Source organism: Marmota monax, unplaced genomic scaffold (assembly GCF_021218885.2).
Source record: "Marmota monax isolate L192 unplaced genomic scaffold, Marmota_monax_Labrador192_F-V1.1 WCK01_AAM20220418_F8-fsc00220, whole genome shotgun sequence".
NCBI lineage: Eukaryota > Metazoa > Chordata > Mammalia > Rodentia > Sciuridae > Marmota > Marmota monax.
In genome coordinates this window covers 854,135-873,819 of record NW_026693909.1, presented here as the reverse complement: position 1 = coordinate 873,819, position 19,685 = coordinate 854,135, and the positions used below count along the sequence as shown (strand labels likewise).

The 19,685-nt window shown below is 60.8% G+C and overlaps 1 protein-coding gene and 1 long non-coding RNA gene across 6 annotated transcripts in view; one reads left to right on the top strand and one right to left on the bottom strand.

The window, feature by feature from the left end:
* Ccdc57 (coiled-coil domain containing 57) overlaps positions 1-19,685 on the bottom strand; it is an 88,335-nt gene that overhangs the window by 9,026 nt on the left and 59,624 nt on the right. For 3 of the 5 annotated variants that reach the window (XM_046463218.2, XM_058585231.1, XM_058585232.1), the window contains one exon: positions 16,706-16,919. In XM_046463218.2, the coding sequence (XP_046319174.1) occupies positions 16,706-16,919 (214 nt within the window). Of the gene's footprint in view, positions 1-16,705; positions 16,920-19,685 lie in introns of those variants that run through there. The other 2 variants (XM_046463219.2, XM_046463220.2) reach the window with 1 other exon arrangement.
* LOC124105896 (uncharacterized) lies at positions 3,854-6,918 on the top strand. Its single transcript, XR_006855906.2, has 2 exons — positions 3,854-5,484; positions 5,829-6,918. It is a non-coding gene; the product is annotated as an uncharacterized LOC124105896 (long non-coding RNA).

Below are 19,685 nucleotides of genomic sequence, written 5' to 3'. Positions count from 1 at the left end.
CTCATACAAATGCTGTGTCCACAGACAGTAATTACACCACACTGTCGAGGGGAGAAGTCTACACATTCAGTACATAGATGCCATCAACAACCAACTTCTAGTGGCACACGCCTGTATTCCAGCTGCTTGGGAGGCTGAGGCAGGAGGATCGCAAGTTCAAACCCAGCCTCAGCAACTGTGAGGCGCTAAGCAACTCAGTGAGACCCTGTCTCTAAATAAAATACAAAATAGGGTGGGGATGTGGCTCAGTGGTTGAGTGCCCCCGAGTTCAATCTCTGGTACCAAAAAAACAAAAACAAAACAAAGAACAAGGGCTGGGGATGTGGCTCAAGCGGTAGCGCGCTCGCCTGGCATGCGTGCGGCCGGGGTTCGATCCTCAGCGCCACGTACAAACAAGGATGTTGTGTCCGCCAAAAACTAAAAAATAAATAAATATTAAAAAAAAAACAAAGAACAAACTTCTGATCCCCAGTTGGCTGAATTCAGAGATGCAGAACTCAGCACAGGGTGTGGAGGGGACAGGGAGGAGCCTCTTGTTCTTCACAGGGAGCCCCTTTTCCACCACACCTGCATGTCAGTGAGGGGACCGCAACCCAGGGATAGCCCTAGTCAACACTGCTCCTCAGGGAGCCTCCGAGGCAACCCAGGAGGAAGGGGCTGGAACCTGGGGCGCTGGGCTGAGTGGGCTGCCCAGGCCAGAAGCCGCAGCCCTCCCCACACCTGGACCTGGGCCTCCTTCCATCTGGCCCTCCTGAGATGCGTCCTTTGTGATAAAAGGGCAGTAAGGTAAGGGGGTTCTGGGAGCCCTTTGAGTCAGGGTGGGTGGCTAGCGGCACAGCGACCACCAGGACGTGGCGTGGTGTCTGAGGAGGACGGAGCCCCCAGCCTGCGGGCTCAGTCCTTCTACAGGAAGCTGGCATCCAAACGGAGTGGAACTGTGGGACCGGCTGTGTCCTCCGAGAATCAAGGCCTGCTTGGGGTGGGAAATGCACACCGAGGGCCTGGGGCGTGGCTCAGGGGCACAGTGCTCACCTGGCGTGTATGAGGCCTGGGGTCCCATCCCCAGCACCATAACAAGGCCGTATGCCTGGGTGAGGGAGGGGAGTGGGGTCGCTGCAGAGAGGTGCCGGGCGCCCCTGCAGCTGGCGCAGGGCAGTGGGAGCAGAGTGGGAGACCGCCTGTGCCCCTGCCGAGCTCGGTCCTGAGGACTCCCGTGTGGTGTCCTCCTCCTGCTGGTGCCCCCAACCTCCACTCTGGTGTCACAGGCCCTGAGGAACTGTCCCCTTCACAGTGCTGGCTCTGGTCTCCTCACCTGTCTGCATTTGTGTGCGGGGGATGTGGCAGGCCAGGTCCCCTGCTGAGCCACCTCCGAGCCCTGAGGTCTCAATAGTTCATGGATTTTGTGGGTCTCTGCCCATGAGAGACACTGGTTCACAGTTTTCTTGTGATGTTTTTGTTTGGTCCTGGTCAGGGTCATGCCGGCCTCAGAAAATGAGTTACAACATCTTTCCATCCTTCCGTTTTTAAAAATGAATCTCTGTGGCATTAATGTCATCTCTTGATTTTCTTGGTGGGGGGAACCAGGGATTAGACCCAAGGGTGTTGCTCCATCACTGAGCCACATCCCATTCCTTCATTTATTTCTCATTTTGAGACAGGGTCTCACTAACTTGCTTGGGGCCTCGCTAAGTTGCTGAGGCTGGCCTTGAACTGTTGATCCCCTGCTCAGCCTCCAAGCCTGGGGGACCACAGTTTGCACCACTGCCTGGCCGTCTCTTCTTGCAATTTCAGCTCTTTGGAATTTACCAAGAGCTGTGTGTGGCCCAGTGTCCCGGGGCACCTGGGAAGAACATGTGTTCTGCTGCTGCGGAACTCGGGGCTCAGTGCTCCTCAGGCAGGGCGAGGTGGCCAAGAGCGTCAGAAAGCAAGACTACGGTCAGCTGGTCCACTTCAGATCCCAACTGGGTTTGCTTTCAGGCCACACATAGTTCCATAAAATAGAGTAAGTGTTCCAAGGACACAGCAGAAGTTGGCTCTACAGACAGGAAAAAGCCAAGGAAAGTGGAAACAAAAAGCAAAACGAGCATCTCACAGTTACCTTCCTGGTGAGGAGCCACAACAACAGAAAATAACTGATTGTGAACGTTGGGCTACTTTGGGTTGACTTCTACGTGAAAGGGTCATGCCCCTCCCAGCTGCCCGTGTGGGAAACTGGGCTGCTGCGGGCTGATTGTGGTTCTGTGTGAAGGTCAGGCCAGCCTCCTGCTCAGGTTTAGGCTGGACTTGGAACTTCAGCAGGAGCTACCCGTTTTGATGCTCAGCCTGTTCTGATTGGCCCAGTGCATCTGAACAGAAACCAGCGGTGCCCAAATCTCCCACAGACCTGTCTGCTTGTCTGTCACCTGGAGATGGACGAGAATGGAGGTCTCCGCCTCCCTGCGGTTCTGAGTGTTTACTTCCCGTGCTCCTGGCCCGGTTGTCAGGACCCCGCTGTGCTGCTGTGGCCTCCCACTCCTGAGCAGGAACCTCCCTCCCGCCTCAGCCTCGGGCCCGGACACAGGTGTGTGCCGCATCCCTCTCAGACCTGAAGGGGCTATAGTGCTGCAGTGCTGGGGTGGAGCCCAGGGCGCGCGGCACGCTGGGCCAGCTTCAGCCCCTAGCTCGGCCTGGCCCAAGCGTGCTCTTGAGCCCAGGACACGGTTGAGTCTTGCCTTTTTCTTCCAGTCTGCTAACGAGTGGCCATGATGCTTATTGTACTTAATTTCTTATTTATCTGCAGTACTGGGGATTGAACCCAGGATGCTCTAACCTGAGCATATCCCCAGCTCTTTTTATTTTTTAGTTTTTAAATCAATCATTTTTTTGGTTCTAGGGATTGAACCAGGAACACTTACCCACTGAGCCCATTTTATTTTGAGACAGGATCTCGCTAAGTTGTACAGGCTTCATTTGCTGAGGTTGGCTTTGAACTTGCGGCATTCCTGACTCCGCCTCCCTCCCTCCCTCCCTCCCTCCCTCCCTCCCTTCCTTCGCAGGTCTGGTGAATTGCCTGGGCTGGTCTTATGATCCTCCTGCCTCAGCCTTGCAAGCCGCTGGGATCGCTGGCAAGTGCTGTGCCCCTGAGCTACATCCACAGAACCACTGGCCAGGTTCTATGCTGTCCTCAACATCAGGTGGCAGTCAGATGTTTGTGGGCCAGGGGCTCAAGAAATACTCAGTGCAGGGCTGTGGCTGTGGCTGAGCAGTAGAGCGCTCACCTAGCACATGTGAGGCCCTGGGTTCCATCCTCAGCACCACATAGAATAAATAAATAAATAAAGGTGTTGTGTCCATCGACACATTCAGTGCAGAGCACATCAGTAAAGAGTAGCCCCGCCTCAGGGTCGTTCACAGAGGAACTGAGGACAGCTGCTTTGGGACCCTGCCTGTCTTAGTCCTGTAGACTGCTCAGCAGGAAGAAGACAGATAAATTCAAGGGAGGCCAAGGATGTGTCTGCTCAAGCGGGCCGGGCTGCCACACCATGTTAGGCAAGACCCCACCAAACGACCCAGACCGAGATCCCCAGACCAGGGAAGCAGGAGGGCTGAGACCAGAGCCCACCACCACAGACCCTGGGAAGCCAGCTCCGCTGGGGGTCTGCTGCCAGGCCAAGACGGCCATGAGAAGCCCTCAGGTAGTCGGCTAGTGTAGACGGTCAGCCCAAGTCCAGAGGGGACACTGGGAGAGACCTCCTGACAATCTCCCCCTGAGAGCTTGGCCTTTCTCCTGAGAAGGCTCCCTTCCTTCCCTCCTGATGGACTCTGAGTCTCCCCCGGTGCTGGGCCCTCTCTCACGAAGATACAAAAACCACCAGTACCACCCCAGGACCCTCCCGGGCTCCCCCTCCTTATCATCCGGGTTTCCTGTTTTTTCTTCTTTCTTTTGTTAATACCACCCAATGAGTTTTTCTTATCAAATATCACATTTTAAAAAAATCTCTAGGGCTGGGGCTGTAGCTCATTGATAGAGCACCTGCCTCGCACGTGTGAGCCATTGGGTTTGATCCTCAGCACCACATAAAAATAAATAAAGATACTGTGTCAATCTACAACCAAAAAAAATTTACTAAAACAACAACAACAACAAAACCCCACAAACCTCTAGAGTTGGTGCACCGTGGCGCACACCTGTAATCCCAGTGGCTCAGGAGGCGGAGGCAGGAGGATCGCAAGTTCAAAGCCAGCCTCAGTAATTTAGTGAGATGCTAAGCACCTCAGTGAGACCCTGTCTCTAAAAAAATACAAAACAGGGCTGGGACGTGGCTCAGTGGTCGAGTGCCCCTGAGTTGAATCCCTGGTACCTCCCCCGCCTCAAAAAAAAGTCACTAGAAGTTATTTTTTTGGCGTACTGGGTGCTCTGCCACTGAGCTGCATCCCAGGCTCTCACAAGTTGCTGGGGCTGACCTTGAAGGTGTGATTCTCCTGCTCTGGCCGACCCGCGGGATTCCAGGAGTGCACCGCATGCCGTCCTTGATTGCTCGTCTGACAGCACGGTCAACGCTCTTCTCGTCACTCACGTTCATTTTCTTCTTTTTTTTTTTTTAATATTTATTATTTATTTATTTTTTAGTTTTCAGCAGACACAACATCTTTGTTTGTATGTGGTGCTGAGGATCGAACCCGGGCCGCACGCATGCCAGGCGAGCGCCCTACTGCTTGAGCCACATCCCCAGCCCCTCATTTTCTTCTAAATACATTAACACACAGTTCTTTCTCCTGTTTCTGTCACCAATGATCACCTCTTGCCTTTCGAGACTGCATTTCCTGCCCTCTGGGTCTTCTGTGGTCTAGATGCTGCTGGGCACCTGTCCCTCTGCTGGCCTGCATCCTGGAGCCGGGCTCCTGCAGTCCACCCATCTTCCCTCCCACCGAGGACGGCAGGCCTATGCTACCTGTGTCCAGCTTTTTAGTTGCACATGGGGAACCACAGCCTGGCAGAAGCAGAAAGGCGTGGAGCCCGTCCATGTTCCCAGGACAAACACCACTAGAAAGCAGGCCGCGGGGGTGGGGGGTTCTTCACCTATTTGCTTTGCTTTAAAAGTCACTTCAACGTGGGTTACTTTCCTGAGTGGAGTAACAATTTCGAAAGAGCTACTTGGGCATCCGTTTCCCGATTCCTGAACCTTAAAGGGTCCTCGGCACTTGTTAGGGCGAGTCAGGCCAACTGGGGAGGCCACACCTGTACCCCAGTGACTTGGGAAGCCACGGCAGGAGCACTGTGAGTTTGAGGCCAGACTCAGCAACTTGCCAAGAGCCTGTCTCAAAAAGTTAAGAGCACTGGGTGCAGCTCAGTGGCAGAGAAGCTGCCACAGAGAAAGATGAGTCAGCAAGGCACCGGCAGACGGAGGTCGCCCACCCCAGCCAGGGCGATGACCACCACGCTGTTCCCTCATTTCCCCAGCTGCGGTCAGCTGTGCCCACGGCTTCGGAGGTCACAGATGAGAGGTGAGTGACTCTGGGAGTCAGAGCAGGACAGCCTCGCCTGCGGGGCTGCTGGGAGGACAGCCGGGAGAGCTGCCCTGGGTCCACACGAGGAGGGCCCGCTGAGCCCCCCTCTCCCTCCCGAGGCTAAGGCTTTTCTTGCCGCCCATCTCCCCTGGCCCTGGGAGCCCAGTGTCAGCTTCTAGCTCCAGCGCCTCAGGCTGAGGGGAATCCTGTGGCCAGTGCCGGGGGTGGGGGGGTGGGGGGGGGTGTGTGCAGGCGGCGCAGGCACTGCGCTCTGGGTGCCTTAATAGCACCACCAACGGTCCTCGGAGGGCACCCCAAGTCTTTATCTTCTCTCTCTCTAGGGGTGCTCCATCACTGAGCTACACCCCAGCGGGGCTGGCCTTGAAACCCGTGATCCTCCTGCGTCTGCCTCCCAAATCGCTGGGATTACAGGCCTGCACCACCAGACCACCCTCAGCTTGTGCAACCTTTTTAAAATAAGTTTTTCTTCATGGAAAAGCTAATACTCCCCCCCCCCCTTTTCTTGGTACTGGGGATTGGACCTGGGGTGCTCTACCACTGAGCTACACCCAACCCTCTTTATTGTTCAGAGACAAGACAGGATCTCACTAAATCGCCCAGGAGCCTTGAATCTGCAACTTTTTGGCTTCAGCCTCCCCAAACACTGGGATCACAGGCGTGTAATCCTGCTGCCCGACTAGTGTGATCTACACTGGGATCACAGGCATGTGATCCTGCTGCCCGACTAGTGTGATCTACACTGGGATCACAGGCGTGTGATCCTGCTGCCCGACTAGTGTGATTTTCCAAAGAACAAAACTAAACATTAGGAGACTGGGGTTGTGGCTCAGCAGTGGATCACTTGCCTTGCATGTGTGAGGCACTGGATTCGAATCTCAGCACCACATAAAAATAAATAAATAAAGACATTGTGTCCGTCTACAACTAAAAAAACATTTAAAAATGACTTCAGCATTTCTTTCTAAGCTGTGGCCTCTGCTGGAGGATGAGATGAGGAGTGAGAACCTGCAGGAAAGCCCTCCCTGCTCTGACCAGGTGGGACCTGTAGGGCCGAGTGGGAGAGACCCCAACCCTCCTGCCTGCCCTGTCTCCAGCAGCCACATTCCTGGGGTTTGACCTTTGCACTCCGGCCACACCCTCTCTCCGGCCTGGCCTTCCTCTGCACAGCTGCGGGGAGAGCAGGAGTGCTCCACGGCCCTCCCGCAAGGCCACTTCTGCCCTGCAGCTTCCTGCCCTTCCCAGGGAAGAGGTGCCTTTCAGCTGCACCCTCATGCCTAGCTCTCCTGGTCTCCCTGAGCAAGATGCAAGTCCTCAGTAGCAGAGAGCCAGATCTGAAATGGCCCCCAGCTAGGGACAGGGCCAGCCTCCTTGGAAACTTAAGAACTGCGAATAAAACAATGCTGAATACCAGGTTTCATTTATCAGAAGAAAAAGCCCCAAACCATATCTGAGAAGTCTGCCAGAGCCAAGGGAGGCGCGCAGCACCCCCAGCCCGAGGGCCACCGGTGGGTTCTGAGAGCCACGTTCCTTCTGGAGACCTGTCCCGCAGCCAGAGAGTTCAGGCACTACAGAGGAGGGACGGGAAGAGGTGGGTGGCAGATCTGCCATGTGAGGGCCCTGGGTTCTTCCCCTGAACCACGAAGGGAAAAGGATCCTCAGCTGCCAGACAGGAGGGGCCGCAGGGCTTGTGAAGGACAAGAGCCTCCAGCCAAGCGCGGGCAGGCAGGGCGCGGGGAGCCCCCACCCCTCAGGCAGCCAGAAGGAGAGGCCATGAACCACTGGTGCGCAGAGGGTGCCTCCCGCCGGGTGGCTGGCGGGCCGCGGGAATGGGGAAGAGAGGGCTACCAGCTGCAGCTGTGTGTGGAGCCCCCTTGGCTCCCAAGGGTCCTGGCATCTGGCTGCATGTGGACAGACTCTGGGGTCTCCTCACGTCCCACTCCTGGAACAGACATTCAGGGTCCTGAGCTGCTCCCCACGAGGTGGTGGAGGGCTCTGGTCCTCAGGTGCCTCTGGCCAGGGGACAGCTGTGGACTGGCTGGCCTTTGCCACACCCTCTAGGAGGCCTGTACCCTGCCTGGTGCTGGGGCTGAGCCCTGGCCTGGGGCAGCCAGCGAGGGTGCTGCTGCTGGGCTCTGCAGGTCTGCTTGCCCTGTGAGGTCAGGCTCCTAACTCCCAGCCACCTCCACGGCTGCTTCCAGACACCCTGCCTCCACTTCTGAGCCTCCCGCTCTGCCTGGAATGCTCCCTGGGGCTGCTGAGGCTGGACCCTCCCCCGCCTGCCAGTGGCTGAATCGCTCTTTCTTCTCCAGGCTCCTGGGGAACAATCGCCTTATCCAGCAGGCTCCCCTGGGCGCCCTGGGGGGGTTCTGATCCAGCAGGCTCCACTGGACGCAGTGTGTGTGGGGGTTCTGATCCAGCAGGCTCCACTGGGCGCCCTGGGGGGGTTCTGATCCAGCAGGCTTCCCTGGGCATCCTGGGGGGGTTCTGATCCAGCAGGCTCCACTGGGCGCCCTGGGGGGTTCTGATCCAGCAGGCTCCACTGGACGCAGTGTGTGTGGGGTTCTGATCCAGCAGGCTCCACTGGGCGCAGTGTGTGTGGGGTTCTGATCCAGCAGGCTCCCCTGGGCGCCCTGGGGGGGTTCTGATCCAGCAGGCTCCACTGGGCACCCTGGGGGGTTCTGATCCAGCAGGCTCCACTGGACGCAGTGTGTGTGGGGGTTCTGATCCAGCAGGCTCCACTGGGCGCCCTGGGGGGTTCTGATCCAGCAGGCTCCACTGGGCGCAGTGTGTGTGGGGTTCTGATCTAGCAGGCTCCCCTGGGCGCCCTGGGGGGGTTCTGATCCAGCAGGCTCCACTGGGCACCCTGGGGGGTTCTGATCCAGCAGGCTCCCCTGGGCGCCCTGGGGGGGTTCTGATCCAGCAGGCTCCCCTGGGCGCCCTGGGGGGGTTCTGATCCAGCAGCTCCCCTGGGCGCCCTGGGGGGGTTCTGATCCAGCAGGCTCCACTGGGCGCCCTGGGGGGGTTCTGATCCAGCAGGCTTCCCTGGGCATCCTGGGGGGGTTCTGATCCAGCAGGCTCCACTGGGCGCCCTGGGGGGTTCTGATCCAGCAGGCTCCACTGGGCATCCTGGGGGGGTTCTGATGCAGCAGGCTCCACTGGGCGCCCTGGGGGGGTTCTGATCCAGCAGGCTCCCCTGGGCATCCTGGGGGGGTTCTGATCCAGCAGGCTCCACTGGGCGCCCTGGGGGGGTTCTGATCCAGCAGGCTCCCCTGGGCATCCTGGGGGGGTTCTGATCCAGCAGGCTCCACTGGGCATCCTGGGGGGGTTCTGATCCAGCAGGCTCCACTGGGCGCCCTGGGGGGTTCTGATCCAGCAGGCTCCCCTGGGCGCCCTGGGGGGGTTCTGATCCAGCAGGCTCCACTGGGCGCCCTGGGGGGGTTCTGATCCAGCAGGCTTCCCTGGGCATCCTGGGGGGTTCTGATCCAGCAGGGTCCACTGGGCGCCCTGGGGGGGTTCTGATCCAGCAGGCTCCCCTGGGCGCCCTGGGGGGTTCTGATCCAGCAGGGTCCACTGGGCGCCCTGGGGGGTTCTGATCCAGCAGGCTCCCCTGGGCATCCTGGGGGGGTTCTGATCCAGCAGGCTCCACTGGGCGCCCTGGGGGGGTTCTGATCCAGCAGGCTCCCCTGGGCGCCTGGGGGGGTTCTGATCCAGCAGGCTCCACTGGGCGCCCTGGGGGGGTTCTGATCCAGCAGGCTCCCCTGGACGCAGTGTGTGTGTGGGGTTCTGATCCAGCAGGCTCCCCTGGGCGCCCTGGGGGGTTCTGATCCAGCAGGCTCCACTGGGCGCCCTGGGGGGTTCTGATCCAGCAGGCTCCCCTGGGCGCCCTGGGGGGGTTCTGATCCAGCAGGCTCCCCTGGGCGCCCTGGGGGGGTTCTGATCCAGCAGGCTCCCCTGGGCGCCCTGGGGGGGTTCTGATCCAGCAGGGTCCACTGGGCGCCCTGGGGGGTTCTGATCCAGCAGGCTCCACTGGGCGCCCTGGGGGGGTTCTGATCCAGCAGGCTCCACTGGGCGCCCTGGGGGGGTTCTGATCCAGCAGGCTCCACTGGGCGCCCTGGGGGGGTTCTGATCCAGCAGGCTCCACTGGACGCAGTGTGTGTGGGGTTCTGATCCAGCAGGCTCCACTGGACGCAGTGTGTGTGGGGTTCTGATCCAGCTGGCTCCACTGGACGCAGTGTGTGTGGGGGTTCTGATCCAGCAGGTTCCACTGGACGCAGTGTGTGTGGGGGGTTCTGATCCAGCTGGCTCCACTGGGTGCAGTGTGTGTGGGGGTTCTGATCCAGCAGGCTCCACTGGTCCCAGGCTGGGGTCACAGTGTGTGGGCGCACACACTTGTGGGGTGTGCGAGGAATCCGGAGCTTGCTGATTACCTCTTCTCATGCATTTTATTGCTACAGAACTTGAAAATCCACCTGCTCAGCTCCAAGAGAAATTGTTGGTATTTTGATTAAAATTGTGGCTTGTGCCTTGGGTTTATCACATCTGATGCTTCATCTGGGAGGTGCCTGCTTTTCAAGGCGTGCATTTTTTAAACAACGCTGATTAGTCTCTAATCAGATTCACCACTTTGTTCTTTAGAATCTTTCTGGATCTCTAGGCTCAGATTCCCATTCTCCCCTTATCTCTGCACAGGTTGACTGGTTCTGGCAGAGAGGTCAGGGATTAGGACAAAGCCTCTCAGATGTCCCCACCCACAGGGACATTCTTGGAGCAGATAGAAGGAAAACAAGATAACTAAGTAAAACCAGACCTCTGTGCCGGGGAAGAAAGCTGGGCGGGGTGACTGCTGGACAGGCCAGGGGAGCATCTGGGAGGGGGGCAGCACTGGGGGGTGGGCAAAGTGCTGCAGGTGTGGAGGTGTCCAGGAGAGAGTGGGCTGCAGGGCAGGCAGCAGGGAGGTGGGTCAGGGCTGGGCCAGCGGCTGCACACCCTCAGCTGCTCCTCGGAGACTTGTGGAGGCTGCCGCGAGAAGGCCTGGCCTGGGGTGGACCCCGAGGGTGGGAAGGGCTGGGAGACCCCACGGTGCTGTCCCTCCAGGGAGGGAGCCGGGTCAGGTCTGGGTGCTCCTGACCCCAGGGGAGCAGGCTGGGAGGGCGGTTCTGGGGACATCATGCTGCCCGGGGACCGGGTTTCCTCTGCTGTGCTCATACCCTCAGAGCCTGCCGAGCAGCCAACTGCAAGTGTCACACAGTCGTGGGCAGGTGACAGCAGCAACCAGGGGAGATGGCAGCGGCAACAGTGGCAGCCACATTTAATGACACGAACTGAAGAAGTGCCAGGTTTGTGGCATGCCTGTGACCCCAGGGACTTGGAAAGCCAAGGCAGGAGGGCTCAAAGTTTGAACCATTTAGGAAGACATCTCAAAAATTAAAAAATAAAGAAATAAAAGAGCCGGGTTGCAACTCAGTGCAGAGCACCCTGCGTCCGTCCAGCGCCCAGCACTACGCCCAGCACCAGGCAGACACACACGAAGACTAAGCGGGACACAGGCCCTGAAGGCTCCTCCCAGGCTCACGCAGCTCCTCGGGCCACCTGCCTTGCCCTGAGGGCTGCTCCCCCATTTGCTCTGACCCGGGGGTCTCCCACCTCCTGCAGTACCCACCTGTCAGCTCCAGGCCCAGCATCCAGGGCTCTAGTTGCCCATCTGCCACCTGCTTCTGCTCCTGCCCACAGGACACTAGCCTCTCCTCTGCTGCCCAGTCAATGCCCACTGCACACCACAGGCTCCCCACCTCCAGCTTCCACCCAGGCTCACCGCTCCCTCAGTACTGCCTCCTGCAAAGCTTCCTGAGTACGCTGTCCTCCCGCCACGGTCTGCTCAAGTCACTCGGCCAGGGATGATAGAGTGACAAGCTCACTGACGTCATCCTTCGACTGCCAGTGTCCTTCACCTTGAGAAAGCAGGAGTCACTTTACCCTGACCTTAACTGACCCCCTGCAACATTCCACGTAGACCACTTCCTCGCTCTGAAGTCTTCATCATGAAGCCCCCCACACTACGTCGAGCATATGCAACACACACGGGGTTCACTGTTTTGGGGATGGGGTTGAACCTCTCAGTTACACCCCCAGTCCCGAGTCCCTGGGGTCACAGGTGTGCACTCACCCTGCCTGAGCCGCTGCTGTGCCCAGTGGCAAGGGAGGCTAGGTGGCTGCCAAGTCCAAGGCATCTCTCTTTGGCCTCCACAGAAGTGTGCTGGCCTCTGCTCTGAGAGGACTCTCAGTGAGGGATGACAGGTGGCCCGGGGCTACAGCCTGCCCCTCTGGAAGCCCGTCAGTGGACACCCTGGCTCTCAGCACGTGGACGTCTCACTGCGCTGCCTTCCTTCTCTGCATCGATGAGAAGCCAGTGACCAGTCCAGCCTCACTGTGACATCTACTCTCTCGAACAGCTCTTTTCTTTGTTTGGGTGGCGGCGGGGATACCAGGGATTGAACTCAGGGCCACTTGACCCCTGAGCCACATCCCCGGCCCTATTTTGTGTTTTATTTAGAGGTCTCACAGAGTTGCTTTGTCCTTCACCATTACTGAGGCTGGCTTTGAACTCACGATCCTCCTGCCTCAGCCTCCTGAGCTGCTGGGATCACAGGCGTGTGCCACCGCGCCCAGCTTCTTGTACAGCTCTTGGAACCACTGTATTACCCTTGGTGGCCTGAGCTCTGTCACACCTTTTTCACCCGAGGGTCATATTTTTTGGTGTTGGGGACTGAACCCATGACCTCATGCAGGCAGGGAGGCGATCCTCCCCTGAGCTATATCCCAGCCCTTTTTATTTACTTCCGGTTGAGGCAGAGTCTGGCTCAGTTGCCTGGGCTGGCCTGGAACTTGTGCTCTTCCTGCCTTTGCCTCCCAAGGAGCTGGGATCACAGGTGTGGCCCCCACGCCCAGCCTGGGTTTCTTCTTCTTCTTTTTTTTTTTAATTTATTGAATTTTAAAATAGAGGACAGCAGGATGCATCACGGTTCATGTTACACCCGGAGAGCCCGTTTTCCATGTCTCTGGTTGTATATAAAGCACATTCGCACCGATTCGTGTCTTCATCCGTGTACCTGGATAGCGATGTCCGTCACACTCCACTGTCATTTCTGGGTTTCTTCTTAGGACCTCTGTTCTGTTTGGGCCTTGCAGGCCTCCCGGATTGAGGAGTGGCTTCGGGTGAATGACATTTCTAGGAGGCCCTGGGCCCATGCCAACTGTTCCCTCCCTCCTGCTCCCCTTCCTCTGCTGTGGTCCTGGAGGTTGAACCCAGAGCCTGGGGCATGCTGAGCACCGCCCGCCTGAGCTGCCCCTCGGCCCCGCTGGTCCCTCAGCCTGCCTGGGCTTTCCTGGTGGCTCCTCGTGTCTGGGTCGGCTTTCTGGCTGCGTTTTCTCCCTGTAAGTACGGAATCTATCTTTTGTGGTGCTGGCCATTGGACCAGGCCCACTAGGCACACACTAGGCAAGCGCTCCACCTGAGCTGCGCCCAGCTCTCTCAGTTTTGAGGTAGGGTCTGGCCTGAGCTTGCTCCTCCTGCCTGGTCCCCCCAGGCCGCTGGGTTGTGCCTGTCACGGTGTTGCCGCCCCACTCCCAGGTGCACAGGCGACCCTCCTGGGCTCCGCGTGGGAATGGCTGGCTCTGACCTCTAGGACCTGGGTGGCAGTGTTGCAGACACAGCTGCTCGAGTGGATGGGAGGGAGGCTGGCCCTGAGGACTGCCCTTTATGCCTGGGCTGGTGGTTCTCCGAGCTCCAGCTTCTTGGGGGGCACGCACCCTTCAGCACCCACCCTGCAGGGCCTGGCTTCCCTCACCTGCTTTCTGGACTCTGGGAGGCAGAGACACCAGATTTCAAGTTCACGGGTGTGACCAAGCTGGTGGGTGGCAGCCAGCTTCAGCCCTCTCTTCACGGGAGCCCCTGGCTGGGGCCAGGCTGCCTTCCTGGCTCCTGGCATCCCCTCCCGTGCGAGCTCGTCCAGGGGCCGTCACTCTCAGGACTTAGGCTGACAGGGCCAGCGGGCACCTCTACCTAAGTGCACTCAGATACCAAGCCACAGGCCTCAAAAGGTTTCCCGAATAAAACAATCTCTGTTACTGGAAGAAAAACCTATCCAAGAAGTTATCATGGGAGATTTAGAAAGTAAAAATGGATAAGTAACAAGGAATTTGATCATATTTACTCTAGATATTTATTTACACCTGTGATCCCAGAGACCTAGGGGCTGAGGCAGGAGGACCACAAGTTGGAGGCCAGCCTGGGCAACTTAGTGAGGCCCTGTTTCAAAATAAAAATAAAAAGCCCTGGGTGCAGCTCAGTGGTAGAGCACCCCGGGTTCAGTCCTCAGCACCAGGGAAAAATTCAATTTAATTTGAAAAGCAAACATGAATTGAAAGTCAGTGCCACAGGGAGTGAGTGACAAGGCAGCCTTCTCTGCCCAAGCTGTGTGGGGCAGGGGCCACATGGCCCGGCAGCCAGGGTCTCTTTGGCCACATTTGTGAGAACACATTTTTGATTTAAAGAAGCCAATGCAAAGCTAGCATTCCTCCTGCTCCTCCTGTAAGTCATTCCCAGCAAGATCACAGCAAACAGAAAATGCCTTTCATTAAAGCTAAGAGCAGGGCCAGCACAGTGGCCACGCTGGTCACCCAGCGACTCTGGAGGCCAAGGCAGGAGGATCCCAAGACTAGGCCAGCCGGGGCAACCCAGACAACTGTTTCAAAATAATGAATCAATTAAAGGGCCGGGGTGTAGCTGTGGTGGAGCAGCAGGGGTCCAGCCCCCAGTAACACAGACACACCAGAAGAAGAAGAAGAAGAAGAAGAAGGAAGAAGGAAGAAGGAAGAAGGAAGAAGGAAGAAGGAGGGAGGAGGAGGAGGAGGAAAGAAAAAAGGAGGAGTTGGTTCAGTGGCTCAGCGGGTAGCGTCAGCTTCTGGGGGGCCGAGGGGGAAGGATGGCTTGAGGCCAGGAGCTGGAGGCCGTGGGCGGCACAGGGAGCCCCTGCCTCCATAGGAAGGAGCAAACCCAACCGACCTTCACCAAGAACCCCCAGGCAGCCCTCTGTGTGCAGAGACGCCCAGTGCAGAGCCAGGACCCGCAGAGCGGCGCGGCTCAGTGCCGGGAGAGGAGAGGGGCCTGGAGCAGGACTCAGCGGCGGAGCTGGGACAGGGACAGCACAGTACAGCAGGAAGAGACGCCCACCCGGCCGCCCGCCGAGCACCAGGAGGCTGTCCTCAGAGCCACGACTGCCGGGAGCAGGAGCCACACTGCTGAGGCCACTGGGCCAGCAGACCAGGCCACGCTCCGCCTGCAGCCTGGAGCGCAGCCGCTGACCCCACCTCCCCGGAACCTGCCACACTCACTGGCCGGCCTCAAAGAGACAGCAGCCTTCCTGGCCCCTGTGTGGGGAACCCACCCTGCCCAGCCTGCCGACACTCCATTTCACTGGACACAGTGTGGTCCCCTTCCAGGACGAACGTGGAGCCAGAGATCTTTAAACTGAAAAGCCCGAATATAATGAATCCTCAGAAAACGAGAAGAGAGTCGGGGGCACGGGAACCTCGGGGGCTGGGCCTCGGGGCTGCACAGAGAAGGAAAGGGAGCAACCAGCAAGATTCTGAGGAAGAAACACCAGGGAAGACCCGACTGGCCCTCCGACACCACTGCACTGCACGCAGGCAGGCGGACCGCAGAGGGCCGGGGAGGGGCTCTCCACGCAGGAGCAGCCTGGTGCCGGCACCTGCAGCACCACCTCACAACACAGCACGGTAAGTGTGCGGGCGGGCGGGCGGGCGTGGACTCACACTAAAGCAGGGAAACCAGAGCTGCCCTAGAAGATATGGACAATAAGGTCGGAGTGGCCTACGTGGGCCCCCAAAGCTAGAAAGGGTCATATACAAGGACATTAGCTACATAAAAGTGAGAAATAGGTGCATAACAAAAGCACCACGGAAAGGGCTGGGGCCGGGGCTCCGTGGTGGAGCGCTGGCCTTGCAAGTGGAAAGCACCGGGTTCCATCCTCAGCACCATAAAAATAAATACAGATAGTGTGTCCATCTGCAACTAAAATATACCAAAAAAAAAAAAAAGCACCGTAAGAAAAGTGAAAAGCTGGGCTTGGTGCCACTCCTGGAATCCCAGGGACTCGGAGGCTGAGGCAGGAGGATCCCAAGTTTAAGGCCAGCCTGGGCAACTTAGCAAGACTCTCACACTAAAAAAATAAACAGGGCTGGGGATGTGGCTCAGTGGTGGAGCACTGCTAGGTGCAATCCCCAGGACCAAAAAAAAAAAAAGCCAAACACATGAAAAACTGGCTGTAGATATTTATAACTTTTGTCTCAGAAATAACCTCATTTCCAAAGAATTTCAACAGTCTAGCAAAGATGGATGCTGGGAAGACTGGTGACAGTGTGCAGGAAGCTGCCCTGGATGCTGCCGGGTGGGCTGGCCCGCCGACACCACCTGCCAGATGCAGTGCCTTTGGCTTGTGCGCCAGGGCTGAGCGTTCGGGCGGGCGAGGGCGCTAGGCTGCGGCCCGGCCCTAGACTGGGGTGGGACCAGAGGCCTTCTACCTTTTTATTTGTCATTCTGAAACAGGGTTTTGCTAGGTTGCTGAGGCTGCCCTGGAACTTCTGCCTCCTGCTCCGCCTCCCAGGTGGCTGGGATGGCAGGTGGGTGATGTGCTCAGCTGTGAGGCCAGAGGAGGTGCGTCTGGGCAGGGGCTCTCACGCCAGCCACACCCCACCCTGCGGCCCCCACAGGCCTTTCCTCCCTCCACCTCCTGCAGGAGCTGCCGCCTGCACTGGCCCAGAGCAGAGCCGTCACATGGGTTTTCCTGAAAACTCCACCTGCCCAGAGCACAGCCTGTCCCCACAGGAATGGGGCACGGGAGGGGCCTGTGACTTCCCCTGGCACCAGAGACGGAGCAGACGTGGGGAGCCGCAGGCCTCCTCCAGAGAGCACACCCGAGGGGCGCCGTGCTGGCAGGGCTGCTTCCCACAGGGCCCCGCGCTGCGGGGTAGGGGGACGGGCTGCGGGGTAGGGCGAGGGGCTGCGGGCTCATGGAGCACCTGAAGGAGAGCCAGGAGGCCAAGGCCTCAAGGCAGCGCCCGCCCGGCGTCAGCCTCAGGGAGTGGCGGGCACACGTCAGCCGGGCAGGAACTCTCCTACCTGGAGCCGAGTCGTCCTGGGAGGGGAGGCCTGAAGGGCTGGAGCCCAGGTCTAGCAACCTCCAGGTGTCCTGGAGGGAGCTGCTGGCCAGCGAGGACGACCCGCGGGTGTGGCAGCTGTTCTCCTCAGGGACCGGAGGAGCCTGCAGAGGCTTCCTGGGCCTGTTCTCATTCTGGGGTGGTCTGCAGGTCACCCAGGGGGCTTCGTGTGTCCTCTGTAGAAGTGAGAAAAGACACGGTTGTCTTGAAAGCCCCTTTCTCTGCCCTGCTCCCTCGGCCTAGTGGAGTAGAGCAGCCGTGGCGCTGAGGCAGGGAGAGGCAGCGGGGGAGGACAGTGGGAGGAGGGGGTCTGAACGCTCTGGGACACCAGCACTGGCAGTCCTGAGGGCAGGGCTGCTCTGACCACTTTCAGGTCAAAGAGACCCTTTAGAAGGAAGGAGCCGCCTGTCCAGCATAGAGCGGAGCTGCCCGGGGTGCCGGTGTCCCCCCAGCCTCCACGCCCTCCTGGCCACTGGCTCCCCTTGTGGCCCACCCTGGGACCCAAGGGCACTTGCTCCCAGCACAGGTTCCAGGTGCAGTAAGCCCCAGCACCTGCTGCCCCCTCTGCCCGGCTCACCCTCACCTGCTGCACCTGGGCCACTGCACCTGCCCTCACCTGCTGCACCTGGGCCGCTGCGCCTGCCCTCACCTCCTGCACCTGGGCCGCTGCGCCTGCCCTCACCTGCTGCACCTGGGCCACTGCACCTGCCCTCACCTCCTGCACCTGGGCCACTGCGCCTGCCCCACCTCCTGCACCTGGGCCGCTGCGCCTGCCCGCACCTGCTGCACCTGGGACGCTGCACCTCACCTCCTGCACCTGGGCCGCTGCGCCTGCCCTCACCTGCTGCACCTGGGCCGCTGCGCCTGCCCCACCTCCTGCACCTGGGCCGCTGCGCCTGCCCCACCTCCTGCACCTGGGCCGCTGCGCCTGCCCTCACCTCCTGCACCTGGGCCGCTGCGCCTGCCCTCACCTGCTGCACCTGGGCCGCTGCGCCTGCCCCACCTCCTGCACCTGGGCCGCTGCGCCTGCCCTCACCTCCTGCACCTGGGCCGCTGCGCCTGCCCCACCTCCTGCACCTGGGCCGCTGCGCCTGCCCTCACCTGCTGCACCTGGGCCGCTGCGCCTGCCCTCACCTCCTGCACCTGGGCCGCTGCGCCTGCCCTCACCTCCTGCACCTGGGCCGCTGCGCCTGCCCCACCTCCTGCACCTGGGCCGCTGCGCCTGCCCTCACCTCCTGCACCTGGGCCGCTGCGCCTGCCCTCACCTGCTGCACCTGGGCCGCTGCGCCTGCCCCACCTCCTGCACCTGGGCCGCTGCGCCTGCCCTCACCTGCTGCACCTGGGCCGCTGCGCCTGCCCCACCTCCTGCACCTGGGCCGCTGCGCCTGCCCTCACCTCCTGCACCTGGGCCGCTGCGCCTGCCCCACCTCCTGCACCTGGGCCGCTGCGCCTGCCCCACCTCCTGCACCTGGGCCGCTGCGCCTGCCCTCACCTCCTGCACCTGGGCCGCTGCGCCTGCCCCACCTCCTGCACCTGGGCCGCTGCGCCTGCCCTCACCTCCTGCACCTGGGCCGCTGCGCCTGCCCTCACCTGCTGCACCTGGGCCGCTGCGCCTGCCCCACCTCCTGCACCTGGGCCGCTGCGCCTGCCCCACCTGCTGCACCTGGGCCGCTGCGCCTGCCCTCACCTCCTGCACCTGGGCCGCTGCGCCTGCCCTCACCTCCTGCACCTGGGCCGCTGCGCCTGCCCTCACCTGCTGCACCTGGGCCGCTGCGCCTGCCCTCACCTGCTGCACCTGGGCCGCTGCGCCTGCCCTCACCTCCTGCACCTGGGCCGCTGCGCCTGCCCTCACCTCCTGCACCTGGGCCGCTGCGCCTGCCCCACCTCCTGCACCTGGGCCGCTGCGCCTGCCCTCACCTGCTGCACCTGGGCCGCTGCGCCTGCCCTCACCTCCTGCACCTGGGCCGCTGCGCCTGCCCTCACCTCCTGCACCTGGGCCGCTGCGCCTGCCCCACCTCCTGCACCTGGGCCGCTGCGCCTGCCCTCACCTCCTGCACCTGGGCCGCTGCGCCTGCCCTCACCTGCTGCACCTGGGCCGCTGCGCCTGCCCTCACCTCCTGCACCTGGGCCGCTGCGCCTGCCCTCACCTCCTGCACCTGGGCCGCTGCGCCTGCCCTCACCTCCTGCACCTGGGCCGCTGCGCCTGCCCTCACCTCCTGCACCTGGGCCGCTGCGCCTGCCCTCACCTGCTGCACCTGGGCCGCTGCGCCTGCCCCACCTCCTGCACCTGGGCCGCTGCGCCTGCCCTCACCTCCTGCACCTGGGCCGCTGCGCCTGCCCCACCTCCTGCACCTGGGCCGCTGCGCCTGCCCTCACCTCCTGCACCTGGGCCGCTGCGCCTGCCCTCACCTCCTGCACCTGGGCCGCTGCGCCTGCCCTCACCTCCTGCACCTGGGCCGCTGCGCCTGCCCTCACCTGCTGCACCTGGGCCGCTGCGCCTGCCCTCACCTGCTGCACCTGGGCCGCTGCGCCTGCCCTCACCTGCTGCACCTGGGCCGCTGCGCCTGCCCTCACCTCCTGCACCTGGGCCGCTGCGCCTGCCCCACCTCCTGCACCTGGGCCGCTGCGCCTGCCCCACCTCCTGCACCTGGGCCGCTGCGCCTGCCCTCACCTGCTGCACCTGGGCCGCTGCGCCTGCCCTCACCTGCTGCACCTGGGCCGCTGCGCCTGCCCTCACCTCCTGCACCTGGGCCGCTGCGCCTGCCCTCACCTGCTGCACCTGGGCCGCTGCGCCTGCCCTCACCTCCTGCACCTGGGCCGCTGCGCCTGCCCTCACCTGCTGCACCTGGGCCGCTGCGCCTGCCCTCACCTCCTGCACCTGGGCCGCTGCGCCTGCCCTCACCTCCTGCACCTGGGCCGCTGCGCCTGCCCTCACCTGCTGC